The following is a 20,747-nucleotide window of genomic DNA, read 5'->3' as shown; positions in this document are numbered from 1 at the left end:
ATTATGCAAATAAAATGGTTGCCATATTGGAGGTCGCTTGAGCGGTGCAGTTACCTAGTATAACAGTACAGGCAAAGCGTTGGATAAGGTGACTAATCTCCCCCTCTTTGCTCGCCAGCGACCACCCTCGGCCAACATAGCAACTCCAAATGATAAAGCAGTATTTACATGTGTACCTCAGAGAATGTTAGTCATCAGAGTTTGAAGGTAAGTGTGATTTGCTATCGACTTACTGGATCAAGAGGGACGTAACACACTTAGCCGGCGTTCGACATACATTGACACATGGAAAGACATTTTAATGGCAGACTCTCACCGCGTACCGCTCTGCTCCTGCGACCGAGTTTGGCTTTCTGAAGAATTGCCGTTCGGCCAAATCACTCCCTCATTGTTTCACGGAAAGCACAGTTTGGCAAGTTATACAACCAGCAGTTTGAGGTGATGCTGGCACTTTACGTTTCTGTTACTGGTATAAGGTGCAGATACATAAACAACTTTGAAATTGAATCAGATTTACCACAGCAGGGATACTTACGTCTTACTCGTGTCACTGTTTCGGTAATATTTTGCTTTGGTTACATACGCCTGGGTGTTTTGACAGTTGACATTTACAGAAATAGTCCTACGGATGGTACAACCATTATCTGTGTAGCAAACGAACGAACCAGTGTACCGTGTTCTTGTGGGCATTGGTTGAATATTGAAGGCTAACGCAGAGACGTAAATGTTTATATGTACACTTTTCTGTTTGTATCTTGACAATCGGTGACACAGCCACCTTATAGCCTCGGTTTCTCTATACTTTCGAAGCTACATTTTCAACAGATGTCAGACACATCTATCCCGATCTTCCCAATTTCAACGAACTCGCAATCGTACCGGCACATCAATGTTTTGTTTTCTTTGGTGTGCCCACCGAAATGAATGAAACTCCACTGTACAAACTTTTCTCCTTTAGTTGTGTACAGCTGTAAATTAACTGAAATCAGTGACAAAAATATCCACCCATGTATAGTATGGTCACCTCAGGTGAGCTTGCTTTCGCGTCAGTCACGTTTTAGTGTAACATGAACTTTTAATGGGTAATTCTGCCATTCACCGCGTATGTGAAGTCAAAATAATTAGGACATAAAAAGGGTGCGTTACGTAAAATCTATTTTATTGAAATCAGTGACCATCACACAGTAATACCCTTCTGTACAATGAGTAGTGCCATGAAGGTCGAGGGACTGCCATGGAGGTAAAAGCGAGACTACCGTGGGACTATTGATGAGTTGTTGATATGTTGTGATATATTTGTGTTTGGAAGGTAGGCTCTGGAGAACATTGTGTTTACATTATTTGATATTATTTCGAGTGAAATGTGTAAATTTTTTCTATTTCAGTTTTCACAACATCAGTTTGCATCCGTTGGCTTCTTGACACATATTCTAATCAAAATAGAAGGAAATACTGTACCTGAGTTCAGGCCAGAGATAAAGCAATGTTTTTCTTGGCATCAAGCAATTGTGTGATTCATTTTCATATGCAAACAATATATTGCCATTATAGTTTTGTTATGTGGAATTACTGGTCTTTGCAAATATTCATCTTTGAACAAAAACAAACACTAAAATATTAAAATGTTGTGTACACAAGTGCATGATGGGTAATTATTGATAAGTACAAAGGACATTGCAAAGAGTACATGTATGTACTTGTCAGTTGATTTTACATTAGCGAAAAATAATTTAAAATTGACAGAGGTGAAAGTGGGAATTCTTAGGAGTAACTGGTCGTAAGGCAAAACTTGGGAACTGGTGACCTGCTTGCGACCGCAAATGAAAACCCTTAGCTAATGTCTGTAGTATCAACGCAAACATACATGTAATATTGTGAAGATCTGACATTTACATTGCTTTGCCTGTGATAGGATCCTTTTCCCCAGGGGCCATCAATCATTTGGCAGATGTATGCAAAATGCAGTGCCTGAAGTTTTGGAGGGAAGAAAATTTTAGACCTTGGTTTGTGTTTTTACTTTCAAAAATCACAGTGAGGAACTTGTGTATACCAGGCCTATGAAGAACAGGACATATGTAACTAGTTACAGCACGCATGATAGCATTCCTGACTGCATGCCAGAATTGACTGCCTGAACGCATTGATTAAAGTAATTGTGTTATATTCATCACACAGTTAAAGCAGTGTACGGGCATAAAACCAGTTATCAATTTTGCAATGCATATACACACTAAGTTTCATTTGTGCTTGGAGGAAGGGCTTTGAGGGAGGGGGGTCAGCTTCAAAATTAAGGAACTGCTGTTTGAAAGAGTCACTTGTCATGACTGATTAGCCCTTTATGGTAGTGGTAATTGATCTGTCATTAGAACACAAGTATTCTCTTTTCATTTCAGTATTATCTACAATTTTGTAATGCAGAATTCTAGTATGCGTCTGTAGTGGGCGCAATCCAATTGTAAATCAGGTAAAAGTATTTTTAAGCTACAAAAGCTAAAATATTAACTTGGTATGACTGAAGCCTGAATTATCTGGCTTTTTGATAATTAAGTTAAAAGATCAAAGTAAAAATTATCACAGATATTAAATATGAACAACTGCCCAGACTCTGAGAGATTGTTCCATGTTTCATCACCTATCTGATATAGAAATAATATTTGCTTCACTGGTTGTACATATGTGTCCAAAATTGCAAGCTGAGACTATCATGTTACGTGCAACTGTGGTACATGACTGATGTATTACTTATCTACAGATATATTGATGTTAAAGAATGAAGTGGATGAAAGAATATCTTCCTAATTTTCACTTTTGAAAATTTGCCAAACCTGTTTCGTTAAGCACTTAGGTATCATTAACACTCTGATTAGACTATTTAATCTGTTTATCTAATATCTTTTGAGAATGTGGTACATAATATGATGAGTAATAAAAACAGGACTCCCATTCAAAAAGGAAGGGATTCCACTCTTTCGTAAATTATGATAGTTTGTGTTCACTAAGTAAATCTTCAAGAAAGTAGTCCGGACTCTGTCTAAAACATTGAACCCGACAGTACATGTATATGACAAGGATTTGAGGAATACATGTATAATATGAAATTTGACAAGTGAATACAATACAATGCACCATATGTATTGTCAGATGGCCCGCATTACCATCTAATCTCCCTTATGACATTTAAAAACTGAAGTGACACGAGATATTTGGTATTATATTAGTATTGTAGTACAAAGTGATTGACTGTTTCTAGTGAATGTTATTGCATCATAACATACAATCAATCAACTCTGCAAATTTCTTTCATAATCCCAAAGAGAAGAAAGTTGAAAGCTTTTACTTTCAGAAAATATATATATTTTAAACAGTGTTTACCTGACAGTGTTGTGCATAAATTATATGTATATACATTATAAACGTGAACATTATCTCAATCATTCTTTTTTTCAAATTTCTTATATATTAATTATATAAGTGATATGAGGCCTCAAACCATTTAATTGAAAATGCCTGAGTAAGTTAAGGTGTGGACATCAGTAATCGCAAGTCACGTCATAAAACTAAAATTCCGTAGACTTGTATATATATTGTGTAGCCACAAGATAGACCTCGAGTTTTATAGAAGTCAATAAATCAACTTCTTGAGTAGCTGCGGTTAAACAGCTTTGCAGGTCACATCTTGCAACATTCAGCAGTAAATATAAATTGAAGAAAGGTAAAACACACAATTCCAAACATCAATTTATATTGATCCTTGTGACCTCGGACAGAGATAATTACCATGTGCTTTTTATGTTCTCTGTGTCCATAAACACTGAGTTCCATTTATTATAGTAGAGCAATGAAATCAAGACACTGCACATGCGGATGTGTAGTCCTCGGACCCGGAGACTTGTGTTCTTTGCCGAAGATGTGCCTAGCCATAGACCCTTGTTTTCTCAAGGGTCTGTGGTCTGACCATTTACATGTAATTACACTATGTAAAGCCGTTCATTGGGATTCAAACTAATGAACCATTATACCTTTAGTCCCATTTAGTGTATTTTTCCGGTTGATTATCAAATATCAGAGCTTTTCTGAACTTTTAAGCAATCATGATTGTTCAGAATATGGTAGTTGCTGATTTTTTAATAGTATTTTTTGTGGATTCACAGTGATTTGCATTTTATCTGAACTGCTAACATAATTATCATTTATAAAATAGTTGTTTGCCACAGTATATTTAGCGAAAAATCTTCAATAATATTACAAAAAACATCAATTTTTATTTAAATTTTTTTTTTGTACGGAACGACATATATATATATATATATATATATATATATATATATATATATATATATATATATATATATATATATATATATAAAATATATATATATATATATATATATATATATATATATATATATATATATATATATATATAACTCCACAATATCATGATAACTTTACTGTGTTGCATTCACCAAAAATACTTTTATTCACAGACTTGTGACTTACACATGTAGCAGAAAAGACATATCAGTAATGGAAATAGATTTGTTCTATTATGTATGTAAGAAATTCTTTGAAAAATGACATTGATAATGGCTGCACGCCCCATCAGCCGTTTCTGTTTAATTTTGCCAGTGCTTTTGTGACATGCCTATAAACAATTTTGTATAAACTGTGAAGAATGGAATGTAGGCTTGTGAAATCAGTTGAACTGAGAATTTTCAAGTGAAATGATAATTTCCAGAATAGATTCAGATATTACTTTAAAGTGGACATTAATTTGAGGCATTTTTCCAAATGCATACTTTGTTGCAAGATATCCCTTATGTGTAAAGTTAGTGTCTTCTTCCTGTTTGTATGGGTCAAGCGCCATGCTGGCGGAATAATTAGCATACTACTAGCGTCAGAGTTTTGTATAGGTTAGCGATCACAAATGATGATTTATAGAGTTTAATAGTCCAAACAGACAAAAACACCAGACAGGAATTTTTCATCACTAGTGTTATCAGTCTGAGAAATACTTTCATGCTAATCTTATTAAATTCAATGTAGAGATGGGTCGGACTTTCACGCTATCATGATATATGATCTTTTTTTCTGCAGTCCACCTCTCACAACAGATGGCAGAAAAAACTGTAACACCATAGCATAAAAGACCGACCCATCTCTACATAGGATTTTAATGAAATTGGATTTCATGCATACATTTGATGTGTATCACCACATTTCAGCCTGCAACATCCATTACAGCCATTCCATGTTGCATGTAAATGTGTGAAAAGGTCATTAATGTCGTAATTAAGGTGTCTTCGAGTGCTCTTCAAATAGATGTACCATTTTACATGCTGAAGTAAAGAGAACATATGGCTGCATGTAAATCACAATTGCCATCATATTTAAATGTTTTAGAATCCGCTGTTTGTTATAGATAATGTAAAAATGCATTGGAACCATGTTAAATACACTTGCAGTATTATTTTATATCCAGTAATCATTGTTAATAATTAATGTCCAAATATACGCCTGTGTGAGAGAATGAGGGGATAAGTGTTCATGCATATGACAATACCCAAGAGTGTCCAATTGCAAGGTATATGCTTCATGCAAACTCGTTTGGAAATGGTAACATTTGAGGCCATGAATGAAATATGGATATGTTTTATATTAGAGAATGAAGGATGATATGTGTGTGTGAGTCACTGTCATAATAGTATTCCAGAGTTCTTTCTTCACAGCTTGCATGTGGACTCGTCTACTCGAGTCAATTGTTACGTGCAGAGAAAACGAACAAAGGGTGAACTCAGCAGTTAACGTTTAAACAAAATTTATTACGAAAATAAAACTAATTGCTAAGTCAGGGATAGAGTACAAGCTTTAAAAGTGTACAGACTACTTATCTCAGCTGGGACGGCAAAGCTCCAGTCTCAGAGTTGCAACAGTCAGTTGGATGAATGAACAGTCCTTGCAGGCTTGAAGCTGCACAAAGTCCACAGTATAAATCCAGCGTTGACAGTGAAGGTCTTGAAAAGTCTTGAGAATGACTACTGCTGGAGTTTAGTAACACACAAGAGACACGATCCCAAAAGTCTGACTGGAAGCTGAGCACGTCCCTTTATAAAGGCATATAAGAACAATCTAGAACTTTTATTGACATGCTAATTACTGTTCTAAAATTATCTCTCTTACACAACTAATCAACTTTCCAGAACATTCAAACATGACTAATTGAATTCAAGGTTGTGAGGTCATTAAGGGCAGTGACCTTGAGAATGTTCTAGACTAATTGAACTCAGGTCATGATGAGTGTGGGGGGAAATGACCTACATAACACACCCCCTCTTCAAAAAAAAGAAAATTTTTCAAAGAAAAATCTTTCTTTTACAAATGTAATCTTGAAAAAGATTTAGTACTCAAAATTTGTTTTTTACTCTAAAGTAAAATTTCTTGAAAGTGAACAACAATAAACTCTAAATACGAGAGAGACAGTCTGCAATCAAATTGTCTCTGCCTTTGATATGTCGAATGTCAAGATTAAACTCCTGTAACATTAAACTCCATCTTAGCAATCTCTGATTTTTGCCTTTAAATTTCTGCAGAAAAACAAGAGGGTTGTGATCAATATAAACCACTATTGGCTGATTTGAAGAAGTAACATAAACTTCAAAATGCTGTAAAGCTAATATCAAAGATAAACACTCTTTTTCAATTGTAGAGTAGTTTCTCTGGGATTTGTTAAATTTGCGTGAAAATAGCAAACAGGATGATCTATACCATGACTATCCTCTTGCAATAAAACAGCACCAGCAGCCGTATCACTAGCATCTACAGCTAATTTGAATGGCAAAGTGAAATCTGGTGCAGACAACACTGGGGCACTTTGCAGTATGGCTTTAAGTGTATCAAATGCCTGTTGGCATTGCTCTGACCAAACAAACTTTACTTTCTTTTTAAGTAAGTTAGTCAAAGGCTCAGTAATTGTGGAGAAATTTGGACAGAATTTTCTGTAGTAACCAGCCATACCGAGAAAGCGCATCAGTTGTCGTTTGCAGTTTGGTATGGGAAAACTTGAAATGGCACTGATTTTGGCATCAACAGGTTTTACCTCACCCTGTCCTACAGTATGTCCGAGGTAAGTCACCCTCGCCCAACCAAACTCAGATTTGGCAAGGTTGACAGTCAACATTGCTTTACTCAGTCTCTCAAAGAACTTCCGCATGAGCTTAATGTGTTCCTCCCAGGTGTCACTATACAGGATGACGTCGTCAACGTAAGCTGCACACCCGTCTAGCCCGGATATGACGTCGTTGATCATCCGTTGGAACGTTGCCGGAGAGTTCTTCATTCCGAATGGCATCACCTTGTACTGGAACAATCCGTCTGGTGTAACAAAGGCGGATATTTCACGAGCACGATCCGTCAGAGGGACTTGCCAAAATCCCTTCAGTAGGTCAAATTTTGTCACATACTTGGCTTTTCCCACTCGGTCGATGCAGTCATCAATCCTCGGGATTGGGAAAGTGTCTGTCTTTGTTAAAGTGTTGACCTTCCTAAAGTCCGTGCACATACGATAACTGTGATCTGCTTTGGGAACAAGTATGCACGGCGAACTCCAGTTACTTTTACTGGGTTCAATAAAGTCATTGTCCAGCAGGTATTTGACTTCTTCCTGGAGATATTTCGCTTTTGTTGGATTCAGTCTGTATGGATGTTGTTTTACAGGCTTACTGTCCCCAACATCAACGTCGTGATAGATGACGTTTGTCCTCGTTGGAACATCTTGAAACAGGTGTTTATATTCATGGAGCAGTTTCTTTCACCTGTTGTTGTTGTTCTGGCTGGAGGTGTGCCAACTTTGTAGACTCCAGCTTCTCCAGGATTTCTGAGTTCTGAAGCTTGACCGAGCCCAGCTTTGAGTTTAGAGTATTTTCACTCAAGTCAGTTTCAGTATCACTATCTTCATAATGGCCAGAACTGATGGTACTGACAGGCTGAGTTAGTAGGATTATCCCTATCCAAATATGGCTTAAGCATATTTATGTGACATAGCTGTTTTTGTTTTCGCCTGTCAGGTGTTATTATGATGTAATTTAAATCACTCAATTTCTTATCAATTAGGTATGGCCCAAAGTAACGAGCATGGAGTGGTTTGCCAGGAACCGGAAGTAGAACAAGAACTTTTTGACCTGGTTCAAACTTCCGTTTTGAGGTGTTTTTATCGTATTTGGTTTTCATTGACTGCTGAGATGACTCAAGATTTTCTCTGGCTAATTCACATGCTTTAGAGAGTTTTGTACGAAAATCTGACACATATTGCAAAATATTCAGACAATCATCATCGTCTGATAGGAATTTCTCCTTAACGAGCTTAAGTGGGCCACGGACTGTATGTCCAAATACAAGCTCAAATGGGCTAAAACCAAGAGACTCTTGAATTGACTCTCTAACAGCAAAGAGCAAAAAATGAATTCCTTCATCCCACTGCTTCTCTGTGTCAAAACAGTAGGTCCTAATCATGTTTTTTCAAAGTTTGATGAAATCGCTCAAGAGCACCCTGACTTTCTGGATGATAGGCGGATGACCTATACTGTTTAATGCCTAGCTGATCCATTACTTGTTGAAAAATACCAGACATAAAGTTGGAGCCTTGATCGGACTGGACACATTTAGGGAGGCCAAATAAAGTGAAAAATTTGACTAAAGCTCTCACTATAGTCTTTGTCTTTATGTTTCTCAGTGGTATGGCTTCTGGGAACCGTGTTGATGTACACATTATTGTCAACATATACTCATTTCCTGATCTTGTTTTTGGTAGGGGCCCAACACAGTCTATTAGTATCCTACTAAATGGTTCTTGAAATGCAGGAATTGGCTGTAAAGGGGCCTTTGGAATGGTCTGATTTGGCTTTCCTACCATTTGACATGTGTGACAAGTTTTACAGAAATGTGCTACATCCTGCCTGAGATTAGGCCAATAAAAGTGACTGAGAATTTTATGATAAGTTTTCCTTACTCCCAAATGACCAGCCCAGGGCGTTTCATGGGCCAGGCGCAATATTTCAGCACGGTAGGGCTTTGGAACCACAATTTGATGTTTTATAGCCCAATCGTCATCAACCAAAACGTCTGGAGGTCTCCATTTACGCATGAGAATACCAGATTTTGTATAATAGGAAACAGAGCTATCTGAAGTTTTACCTTCATCGTCTAACCTGTCAAACAAAGACAAAATATCTGGGTCTTTGTGTTGTTCTGCAATGAGATTTGATCTAGAAAATGTCTGACTTTGGTCAGCAGTTTTACTGGAAGTTTCAAATCCACGAGGGATAACGGAATGATCCGTGTCAAACACCTGACTGAGAAAGGTGTCATTTAAGTCAACATCTGTGACATTATTTTTGAGAGTATTTTGATTCTCAGAAGTTTTCTTTGACATGGCTCGAGTAATGGCACATGAAGGAAATAAATCGGGTATCTCTTGTTCAATTGGCTCTGGATCCTGATCTAAAGTAGGATTATCAGTCACAAGTGGATTAGTAATGACCTTGTCCCCAGCAAGGTCGTTTCCGAGAAGAAGGTGAATCCCTTCAAAAGGCAAAAAAGGCCTAATACCTAAAGTCACAGGTCCAGAAACAAAGTCCGAAGACAAATAGACATTATGGAGAGGAACAGGAATGTAGTCATTACAATCTACCCCCTTAATAAGAACTTTAGAACCTGAAAATGACTTTTCAGAAAACGGCAGGGTATCTGCCAACAAAAGAGACTGGGAAGCCCCGGTATCTCTTAAAATTTTGACAGGGGTAGCGGAAGAGAAATCACTAGAAAGTGATATAAAACCATTATGAATAAATGGCTCGAAAATACCCATAATGCTATCTTGAGAAGAATTGACCTTGACCTCATTAATTGGGGATAAGAGGGGTTTAACCTCAGAAAATGTGTTACACACATTATTAGACTCTAATTGAGTTGATGAAGAAATAAAGCCGGTGGGCTTAGATCCACTTTGACCACTTTGACCTTCACGTTTTCTTTTCAACTTGAAACAATCTGACATTAAATGGCCGTCTTTCTTGCAATAATTACAAGAAAGTGTACCGAACTGTTTGTCAGAAGGAGATTGAGACTTGGGATCTGATGATGTGGAAGTGTTACTTGAATTTTGTGAACTGTTGTCATTTGATTTCCTACTCTCCTTTGAAAAATTCTTGGATGAAAAGGAGGAGTTACATTTACCTGCATTGTTTCTGTATGAAAAGGACTGGGATGGTTTGCTGAGAAATGAAGATTTGTGGGTCAATGAATAATCATCGGCCAAACGTGCAGCAACCTCCAATGTATCTGCCTTTTGTTCATTGATAAACGTCTTGATGTCACTCCGGATGCACCTTTTAAATTCCTCAATCAAAACAAGTTGTCGTAATTTGTCATAATTCTGACTGACCTTTTCCGAAGAACACCAACGATCAAACAGTTGTTCTTTTGTTCGAGCAAATTCAACATAAGTTTGATCCTTCACCTTCTCACAATCCCTAAATTTCTGACGGTAAGCTTCAGGCACCAACTCATAGCCCTTGAGAATTATTCCTTCACAGAATCATAATTTGAAGCCTGCTCTACTGACAACTGAATGTAAATTTCTCTGGCTTTACCCACCAAAGCACTCTGCAAAAGCATAGACCAGGACTCCTTAGGCCAGTTCAGACTCTGAGCAATTTTCTCAAAATGTAGGAAATATTTATCAACATCCTTTTCTTGGAAAGGGGGAACTAACCTGAAATGCTTATTGATGTCAAACTTGTCTGAAGGGAAGAATTTTCCTGACTGTCCAAGCTCTAAACGTTTTATTTCTACCTGCAATCGCTGTTCTTCTAATCGCAATTCTTTTTCTCTCTGTCTTTCTTCCATTTCTAATCTTTCCTGCCTTTCTTTTTCTTTCATTTGTAATTCCATTTTCTTAATTTCCAAATCTGCCTGTATTTCTAGTTTTCTGAGTTCAGAGGTAGACTCGGGCTCAATATCTTTCAAGGTGGAGACATCAACTTGGCCTAAATTAACTAAATGTTTTGCAATATGGTACTGTATTTCCCTCTTGCGCATGGATCTTTGACTTCTACTTTACGGAAATTGGCCAATGCTATGAGGTCGTCTTTTCTTAGGGAATCAAATGTGTCCTGATCAAGGTCATCCACTTCCTCTGCTTGAAATTCCGCCATGATTAAACTTCGCTGAGTTCCCAATATACAGTAGTTTTGAAAAGACTGGCAAAATGTTGTCAAATGGCTCAAAATATTCGTCTCCCGGACGAGCCCCCAATTTTGTTACGTGCAGAGAAAACGAACAAAAGGGTGAACTCAGCAGTTAACGTTTAAACAAAATTTATTACGAAAATAAAACTAATTGCTAAGTCAGGGATAGAGTACAAGCTTTAAAAGTGTACAGACTACTTATCTCAGCTGGGACGGCAAAGCTCCAGTCTCAGAGTTGCAACAGTCAGTTGGATGAATGAACAGTCCTTGCAGGCTTGAAGCTGCCAAAGTCCACAGTATAAATCCAGCGTTGACAGTGAAGGTCTTGAAAAGTCTTGAGAATGACGACTGCTGGAGTTTAGTAACACACAAGAGACACGATCCCAAAAGTCTGACTGGAAGCTGAGCACGTCCCTTTTATAAAGGCATATAAGAACAATCTAGAACTTTTATTGACATGCTAATTACTGTTCTAAAATTATCTCTCTTACACAACTAATCAACTTTCCAGAACATTCCAAACATGACTAATTGAATTCAAGGTTGTGAGGTCATTAAGGGCAGTGACCTTGAGAATGTTCTAGACTAATTGAACTCAGGTCATGATGAGTGTGGGGGGAAATGACCTACATAACACAATATATTTAAATGTTTTATTTTTGTGGGTATTTTCAGTGAAATTTCAATTTCTTATTCTTCCTGTCCAACTTATTGTCCCAAAATCACATGTAATCTTTGAAACTGGGTTTGACAAAATGAGGATAGTTTAGGTAATTTTCAATTCAGAAGTGCCTCTCAGTGCATGAATTGGCAATAATAAATATATTGTCTTTCTCACTGTGTGATTGCCAAATATTAAAAGGAAAACAAAACTATCTGGTCTGGAAAAGAGTGTATTGTAGGCTTTTTACATGCCATCATATCATTTCCTGAATGTCTTTACTGCACTCTGTTCTGTTTGCTATTTTACATTTTGTCACGTTATGGATTGCAAAAATGATTTGTGAACCACAGAGAGAGTTCAAACCTTACACATTCTAATTGGATGTACCATTGCGATATGCCATTTCACTTGTGCAGTGGTTTGTCCACTCGCCTTCATAAAGAATTCTCTGATTCAAATGTGTGGAATTGAAATGACAGAGCTACAATCAAAGAGATTTGATGAGTAACGAATAAAGATCAGAATGACATCAGAGACAGAGAATGTACGTGTATGTTGGACTGAAAAAAAAATAGAAATACACCTCCAGGTGTCTCACCGTCATGATCTTGCCGATTTGTTTTGAACAAACCGAGTTATACGAGATGTTTGCACATGCTTGAATGACCATTATTTTCATTCTTTAATTTTCACAGACACAGCGCAGCGTGTTTCACAAACAGTCACAACCTCAGGGATTGCTAGCGGGATACTTATTGAAATACGTGACGGTGAGACGCATGGCTCATACAGTCATTGCCAGTAATTCGTGACTTACTAGCTCGGTTGGATAAATGCACATCGCAAAAACCACTCCTGGCAGTCACTGGTACATCAAGCAAAGAGAAAGGCAACCTGAATTATTAATGAAACAATTGCCATGACAACAGCTGCTGGGAGAAGTCCCCTGAGTATTATAAGGCAGATGACAGTGACCGGACGCCAATGAGATAATTGCCAAGCAACATGTCATCTCCGGAGAGCAGACGCTCCAGTCATGGCGGAGGGTATCGGGAAAGCGTTGAAAATACTACCACATCTGTACACAGTGACCACTCACAGCCGGGGGAAAACGGTACCCCTGTTGAACGACAGCGAAAGCTGACAGCTTATGAACGACTTTCGCATGATTTGAGCAATGACCATAGAATTATCAAAGAAATCACCTTGGGCAAGCGGATTGGATTTTATCGGATACGAGGAGAACTTGGAAGTGGCAATTTTTCCCAAGTTAAAATGGGAATTCATGCCCTTACTAAAGGTAAGCTGTAACAATGTTACATAGTGTTCATTGAATTACCTTCAATCATGACACTGTGCATGTGGTAAGAAAGAGAGATATTTTTACCCATACAATACAGCTTCCATAATTTGAAGTTCACTTTACAGTGTGTGGATTGGCTGCTGCAAAATTTAAGGCACTTCACATACTCTAGGTGCTGTGTGTGAATTAATTGTCTTGAATGGCCCTATTCAAAACCTTTGCTTGGCCAAAGAGCAGAACAAGTTAGGACAGCAATTATAGTGTGTACAGGACTTCGTTTTTAGGTGGCTTTGTTACCAACGATGTGTTTGGTGTAAAGTGTACAATGGTGTGTAACACACATTTACAAGCAATAAAATTGACACAGAGTAAGTGCTCACTGAAGCAAGGCTTTCAGAACACTTTCTCTTCGCTGAGATTCTAAACACCAATAACTCGTCTGATAAATTACTTGCAGTAGTACATCATACTCAAAATTTACATGTACATGCAGCAGCCTCGGCATGCCGTGATGAAGTGAGGGGAGATTGATTATGCAATCACCATGACAACATGTATACATTTGCATTCAGTGGATAGGTGCATTTCATTTTTGTCTCCTTATTCAACAATGATGAGTACCGTATTGGAAATCTGACAGGATGTTTTGAATAGCTGGAAAGTGCTGATTTGCAACCTATATGTACATTTAAACTTGAACTTTCTGCAGATTGTGTGTATATACATACATAATTATAATTACAATGTATGTAGTATAATGGTAGCTATACAGAGCGATATAGATGATAGATGCAAATACACCCACATGCGGACACATAACCAATGTACTGTAATAGATTTGTAGATTGTCTTTTAACCTTAACCCTTTGAGTGCTGTAATTTTTGCTACCAGAATTTTTGTGCAACATTTTACCGATTTTCATGAGCTTTTTTGTAATACTTTGATAATTTTGGACCAAATGGACACCACATTTCATCGGCTACAGGTTTTTACCAAAAGTTAGGCAAAAATCTAAAAAAATTGACTGGGGTATATTTTATAAAGGCAACAAAAATTGACTTTGGCGCTCAAAGGGTTGATCAAGTCAACTACACAAGTCAACTATACACATACTCAGAACACATGATATTCATTGATTGCCCCAGTATCGCAATTCAACAAAGAATCCATTTGAAGAACAGAAACGTGAAGATAATTTCAGCCATTGCGCTGTATGGCATGTTGTGTTAGCTCAAAGGAATACCTCTGAAAGGTTCAAGTACTTATTCATAAATGGGTGTACCCCCGGTATACCCTTCTCTATCCCTCTGCAAGGTGACTTGGATTACAACAATAGACTCTCTGTGTTAGGCTTAACATACACAGAGATCAGTTACATTACTCAGAGGGCTTAAATTGTTTAAAATGGAGAAAAGTTTATGTTAAGGAAGTTCACGCTTCGAAATCCAAAGACTCTGAACCTTCCTCAACAAAACTAAGCATTACTCTTTCAAAATGAATGAAAATCGAGGGTCACAGTGCAAATTTAGGTACTATGGAAACAAATTACCTTAAATTTACTGATACTTGAAATTCAAAATGGTGGCCATCCCTGTGTTAACTCTATGAGAAAAATTGAAATTTTTGATTTTCACAAAAATAAGCTGTTAGAAACTTTAGTTACTTCATGAGCTTCAAAATGAACCCCGTAAGTGGTAAATCAGTTAGGTATGAGAGTCTGAATATCTGTCTGTGAGGCGTGTTCTACCTTAAAAAGGATGTACTGTAATACCAACGGAAGACACCTCTCATATTTGGTGTAAAAAAATTGTATTATTCACTTTAGAGCTAGGCAGTACAAATAGTCAAATATGTGTGATACATAGGTTAAACTCTTAAGTGTATTTGTTCAAGACAACACACAGGTACTCCTGTTAATTCAATAGTGATGGTCACAGGTAAATAGAGAAAGTTGTACAGATGGCATGACAGAGACAGGACTTCCCAAAGTGGAATTCTTGCAGATATCATAATTGTGAGACAATATTTGCGCAGGAGTGTTTTTTTAATTGATTTTTCAAAGGGGAAAACTTGACTCAGAACTTTTGTGATAGATTACATAGAAAATATGAAATATGTCATTTGAGGCCTTTACAGGTTTTAAGTTAACATTTTCATGGCATATCTGTGTTCAGGCTGCTAAGTTTTAATTTCCATTCATGAGACATGTCTGTAGTTATGCTGTCACCAGCCTGGAGATTCACTTTTTATTTGTTAGTCCCCACGGACACCGTCCGGGGGGACTTATAGGTTTGGTCATGTCCGTGCGTGCGTCCGTGCGTGCGTGCGTGCGTCCGTGCGTGCGTGCGTGCGTGCGTCCGTCCGTTCACGCAGATATCTCAGAGATGCAAGAAGCGATTTCATTCAAACTTGGTACAAGGATTACTACATATGTCATACAGATGCACGTCGATTTGTTTTGTGATACAATCCAATATGGCCGCCAGGCAGCCATTTTATTACGATTTTTTCATGTACAGAGCCATAACTCAGACATGTTTCAACCGATTTTATTCAACGTTGGTACAAGGACATTGACCAATGTCATAGATATGCACGTCGATTTGTTTTGTGATACGATCCAATATGGCCGCCAGGCGGCCATTTATTACGATTTTTTCATGTACAGAGCCATAACTCAGACATGTTTCAACCGATTTTATTCAAACTTGCTACAAGGACATTGACCAATGTCATAGATATGCACGTCAATTTGTTTTGTGATACGATCCAATATGGCCTCCAGGCGGCCATTTTATTACGATTTTTTCATGTACAGAGCCATAACTCAGACATGTTTCAGCCGATTTTATTCAAAGTTGGTACAAGGACAATGACCAATGTCATAGATATGCACGTCAATTTGTTTTGTGATACGATCCAATATGGCCGCCAGACGGCCATTTTATTACAATTTTTTCATATACAGAGCCATAATTCAGACATGTTTTAACCGATTTTATTCAAAGTTGGTACAAGGACATTGACCAATGTCATAGATATGCACGACAATTTGTTTTGTGATACAATCCAATATGGCTGCTGTGTGGCCATTTTATTACAATTTGTTTAATACAGAGCCATAACTCAGACATGTTTCAACCGATTTTATTCAAAGTTGGTACAAGGACATTGACCTATGTCATAGATATATACGTCAATTTGTTATGTGATACGATCCAATATGGCCGCTAGGCAGCCATTTTATTACGATGTTTTCATGTACAGAGCCATAACTCAGATATGTTTCAACCGATTTTATTCAAAGTTGGTACAAGGAGATTGACTAATGTCATACATATGCATGTCAATTTGTTATGTGATACGATCCAATATGGCTGCCTTGCGGCCATTTTGTTACGATTTTTCATAATACTCTCGGGCATATCTCAACCGATTTTATTACCTTCTCGTGTCTATTTATAGACAGAGAAGGTATTAGAGTTGAAAACCAGTATGCTGGTGTCAACGACTTCCGTCTGTCAAGACTTCCGTCTGTCAAGATCCGTTGACGTCATGCCATTGTGATGGGTCATATCATAAACTGGTGGGGGTGTTCATGGCTCAGGTTGAGGTGTGGGAGAACGATTTTGAGCTATGACAAAAATCAAAAGGGACTTAGCGGCATAGCCACAGTGTTAAGCCTTTCTCCAAGGTTTCTTAGTTGACTACAATCTATTACAGACTACTGAGCTGACGTTAGGGGTACTCACTTTGTGTTTGCTCACTCTGTGAGCGCTAGTGTTTGGTACTGAGTTGCGTGGATATCCCCTCATGGCCTCACGTGATCTGGGCCTGTTGCATTATCTGCAGAGATGATCATATGCCTCCGAGTCTGAAAACTGTCGGCATTTTCCTTGCATTTTTTCTCACTTAATTTTGCAAAATATCGGCGAGTACCTCAATATTTCAAGATAACCCTTTCTTCCAAATCGTTTCCTGGAGTTTCAGAGTCATATGAACGAAAATGAGTGAAAATTTTAGACAGGAAAATCGGACGTCGGCCATGTTCAATGTTTACAGTACTGTACAATCAGAAGTTTACGTGGAGGAATTAACCAACAAACACTGTTCATGATGCCCGCCCTCTAGAGGCAGACCCTCCTATATGAAGTACCACATTTGATGCTTGTGGAAAGCTTGACCACACAATGGAGCATTTAAACTTTTAGAAAATGACAACTGAATAAGAAGGTATTCAGAAAATGTCAAATACTGAGGAAAAATGCGCAAATATTCAAAATAAACAGGTTAACTGATTGGTCAGCTATAAAAAACAATGAAAATGGTTATGATCAAAGTTTTTGAGATGCGCACATTTTAACAAATACAGAAATTATTAACGTTATAAATATAAGACCAAACTATTTTTTCAGGGATGGGACAGGTTGGAAATGAGGGGTGAGAGACAAAGGCACTCCTATTGCTGCATGTGGATGCAGCCACACCATTTCATTTACAGCATACTTATTCACTGTGTTGTGTTCAAGTTCCATATTGTACTGACTGTCATACAAGGATAACATAAGCAAATCAACTCAAATTAGAAAAGGATCAATGCTATTTTGTGGATTTTGCTGAACATGGCTGATTTTAATATTTCGCCCTATATATTTGGTATCCAGCAAAGGCATATTTTGATGTAAAGTCAAAATTAACACTACATTGCTGACAATATATTTTACCGTTTCTGCATGAACTTTTCTTTTTTAAATTATAGTATATTAGTACTTCAAACAGATTAACAGTTATCGTGATATCAACCCATAATTTTACATCACAAAGACTGTAATTCTGCCAATTTTTTTTGTTTTTCAGTCATTTTATAAATTTTGCACTGCACAAGATGATTGAACAAATTGCAATGTTTGAATTTGTAAACACAAAGAATAAAAATCCTTTGGTCACAGATTAAATTATTTTTTGAAAAGAAATTTACTCTTAAACACTTTTAGCATATATTCTTTACACGGTCATGTATTTCAAGGAAAATATGCCTATTAAAAACAGTAATTTCTTCACTTTCAATTTTTTTTCAATACTATGACAATTATCAGCCATGAGGTTATACAAACACAAGACCAGATAAGCGTTTTTCATCATTTCCACAGGACTCTTTGGAAAATCCATTAAAAACAGTTAAAAGTGACTTGAAATGATCACTTGGTATACATTTAATTTACAGATGCCAGGTTTTGTATTTCACATGCACTCAGGTCAGTAAGGAAGTGCGTCATTACTATTTTGGACTGTTAATTCTTATTTCTGAATTGTTTAACTTTTTTCCACATTGAACTATCTTTAGGCAGTTTATACTGAAGCTTAGAATTTTTTTGATTGATGTATTTAATCATCTTTTGGGTTCTTTGGGTCCATATCTCACCTCATGCCCCTACATCATCAACTATTTACCAACAACTCCATGCCAACAACCAATTACCTGACCTGGCCACACATTAGAGAAGGTACAGCGTCATTGACGGTATTTTTCAAAGTTGGTACAAGGACATTAACCTATGTCATACATATGTATGTCAATTTGTTTCATGATATGATCCAATATGGCTGCATGGCAGCCATTTTGTTACAATTGTTTCCTGTCCTTAGCCAAAACTTGGGCATGTCTCAAATATGGTACCAGTGATAATCTGTCAAGTGTTAGAATTGTATGCAAAAATGTTTTGCAACATCCTGTTGATTAATTCCTAGTTGACTCATTTTCTGAACTTTAGGATGGTGGCCAACATTGGTTTTATGTTTTCATCACCATGGAACTCATTCTTGGCCATTGAGCGCCATCTGTATCAAAGTATTTTTATCACAGACCTAATTAATGAAGAGGACTCTATCCTCTCTGAGGACATGTAATCAAAGTACCCATTAACAAGTGGGGACTGTGTCATCAACGATGACTTTTTATTTGTTCATTCCACATTGCAAAATTTTTCAAGTGGGCAAAACATGAAGACCAGAGAATTATTTCTCACATTCATTGCATTTGAAAGCCCTGTAGGCTGGGGGAGGGGGAGGGGGGATGTTGTGAAGTTGCTGTTATTGATGAAAGGAAGAAGAAGTTGGAAATTGGTAAATTTCACTTGTGTGGTTTTAATCAGTGAGTTAGAATATGTTGAGGCGTGTACAATGTAAGGATTGCTTTTTGGGCGTACCGGTACATGTTCACTGTAATCCACTGCAAGTTTTTACCCGGTAAACAAATCTACTGACGTCATTGAAACTATGTACAGCATGTAATTATGCCACTGATGGTATGACACTCTCTATTAAATTTCTATGCCAACTGGAAGCCGGCATTCATGGAGTATGTTTTGCCACGATCAATAAATGTTTTGTGGAAAAATAGAAATGATTTGTCTATCATATCAGGTCAGTCTCGGTGTTGTATTTTTGACAAAGTTTAGACATCTAAACAGCATAATATTTACTATATTTCAACTCTTCCAGCAAGACATCATGTGTTAAGATGAAATAATTGTGGCTGTGGGTTATATTTCACACTCTCAAAATTGAAAGCTTCAGCCACTCTAATTTAACTTTGAAATTCATCTTAGCAAAATTATACTTTGGGATAATACTGGAAAATTTGTGTTAATTGTGTGATGTAGCTATACAGGTAGCATCTTAGTGTTGTCAAGTTTACCAACATAACAAACACACTGCATTCTGCATGTTATCGACTTCACAATATTTACACTATGTCTTTCCCTTCCGTCGGCTATTGATTGCCAGCACTCCTCATGGACCAGTGTAGCCAGCGGCTGTACCTCCATTGTTCTCTGGCCACAGAGCCTATTGATTTGTCCTCAACATTTTGGTCTTTGTTGTACATGTACTGTATGCTAGGAAAATTTTAGTCTTATGGCTTTTCTTTGAACCCTAATGCCCTGGCTTTTTTATTTTGTCCACATGGTGTTGTCCATTCATGGTCATGGGTGGAAGAGTGACCGTCCATGAGAAGGGTTTATTCATTTTAAGTGCAGTGAGTAAAGTCCATCCTTGTCACTGACAAAGAGAACGCAACATCAGAAAATAACTTTTTTAGAGCACTGGATAACACCAAACATGTCGATATATGTGAGAACACCATTTTGCCTCAGTAAAGGATTTTTGACATGGCCTTGGTGCACCAAGGTTATGGCCGACAGAAAGGACTGAGAATACAAATCTGTATTGTACCATGGTCTGTACTTTTCAATCATGATCACCCTTTCTCTTCCATTTGGGTGACCATTCTTGTCTTTGAAAACAGAATGAATAAATTTGTGTGGTAAAAAAATCAAGAAAAACTTTGACTGTTGAAACAGTGAAGGAACTAGTTATTCATCAAATATGTACAGATTGTCACTGTTCTATTTTCCTTCATGCAAATTTTACGCACAACATTGGGAGTAAAAGAGTTTTGTTTTCTCCATTTAACGATGACATAAATTCAAAATGGCTTTTCACAAGCTTCAATTACATAATTGATTATTTTTTGAT

General features: G+C 37.3%; 1 protein-coding gene across 1 annotated transcript in view; it reads left to right on the top strand.

Annotated features, from left to right (window-relative positions):
• Positions 1-20,747, top strand: part of LOC139138961 (serine/threonine-protein kinase NIM1-like) — an 82,344-nt gene continuing 61,597 nt past the window's right edge. The window contains exons 1-2 of the mRNA XM_070707606.1: positions 1-207; positions 12,603-13,207. Coding sequence (XP_070563707.1) covers positions 12,913-13,207 — 295 coding nt within the window. The 5' untranslated portion in view covers positions 1-207; positions 12,603-12,912. The remainder of the gene's footprint in view (positions 208-12,602; positions 13,208-20,747) is intronic.

The sequence above is a fragment of the Ptychodera flava genome, chromosome 8 (genome assembly GCF_041260155.1).
Source record: "Ptychodera flava strain L36383 chromosome 8, AS_Pfla_20210202, whole genome shotgun sequence".
NCBI lineage: Eukaryota > Metazoa > Hemichordata > Enteropneusta > Ptychoderidae > Ptychodera > Ptychodera flava.
This window is presented reverse-complemented; position numbering and strand designations above follow the sequence as displayed.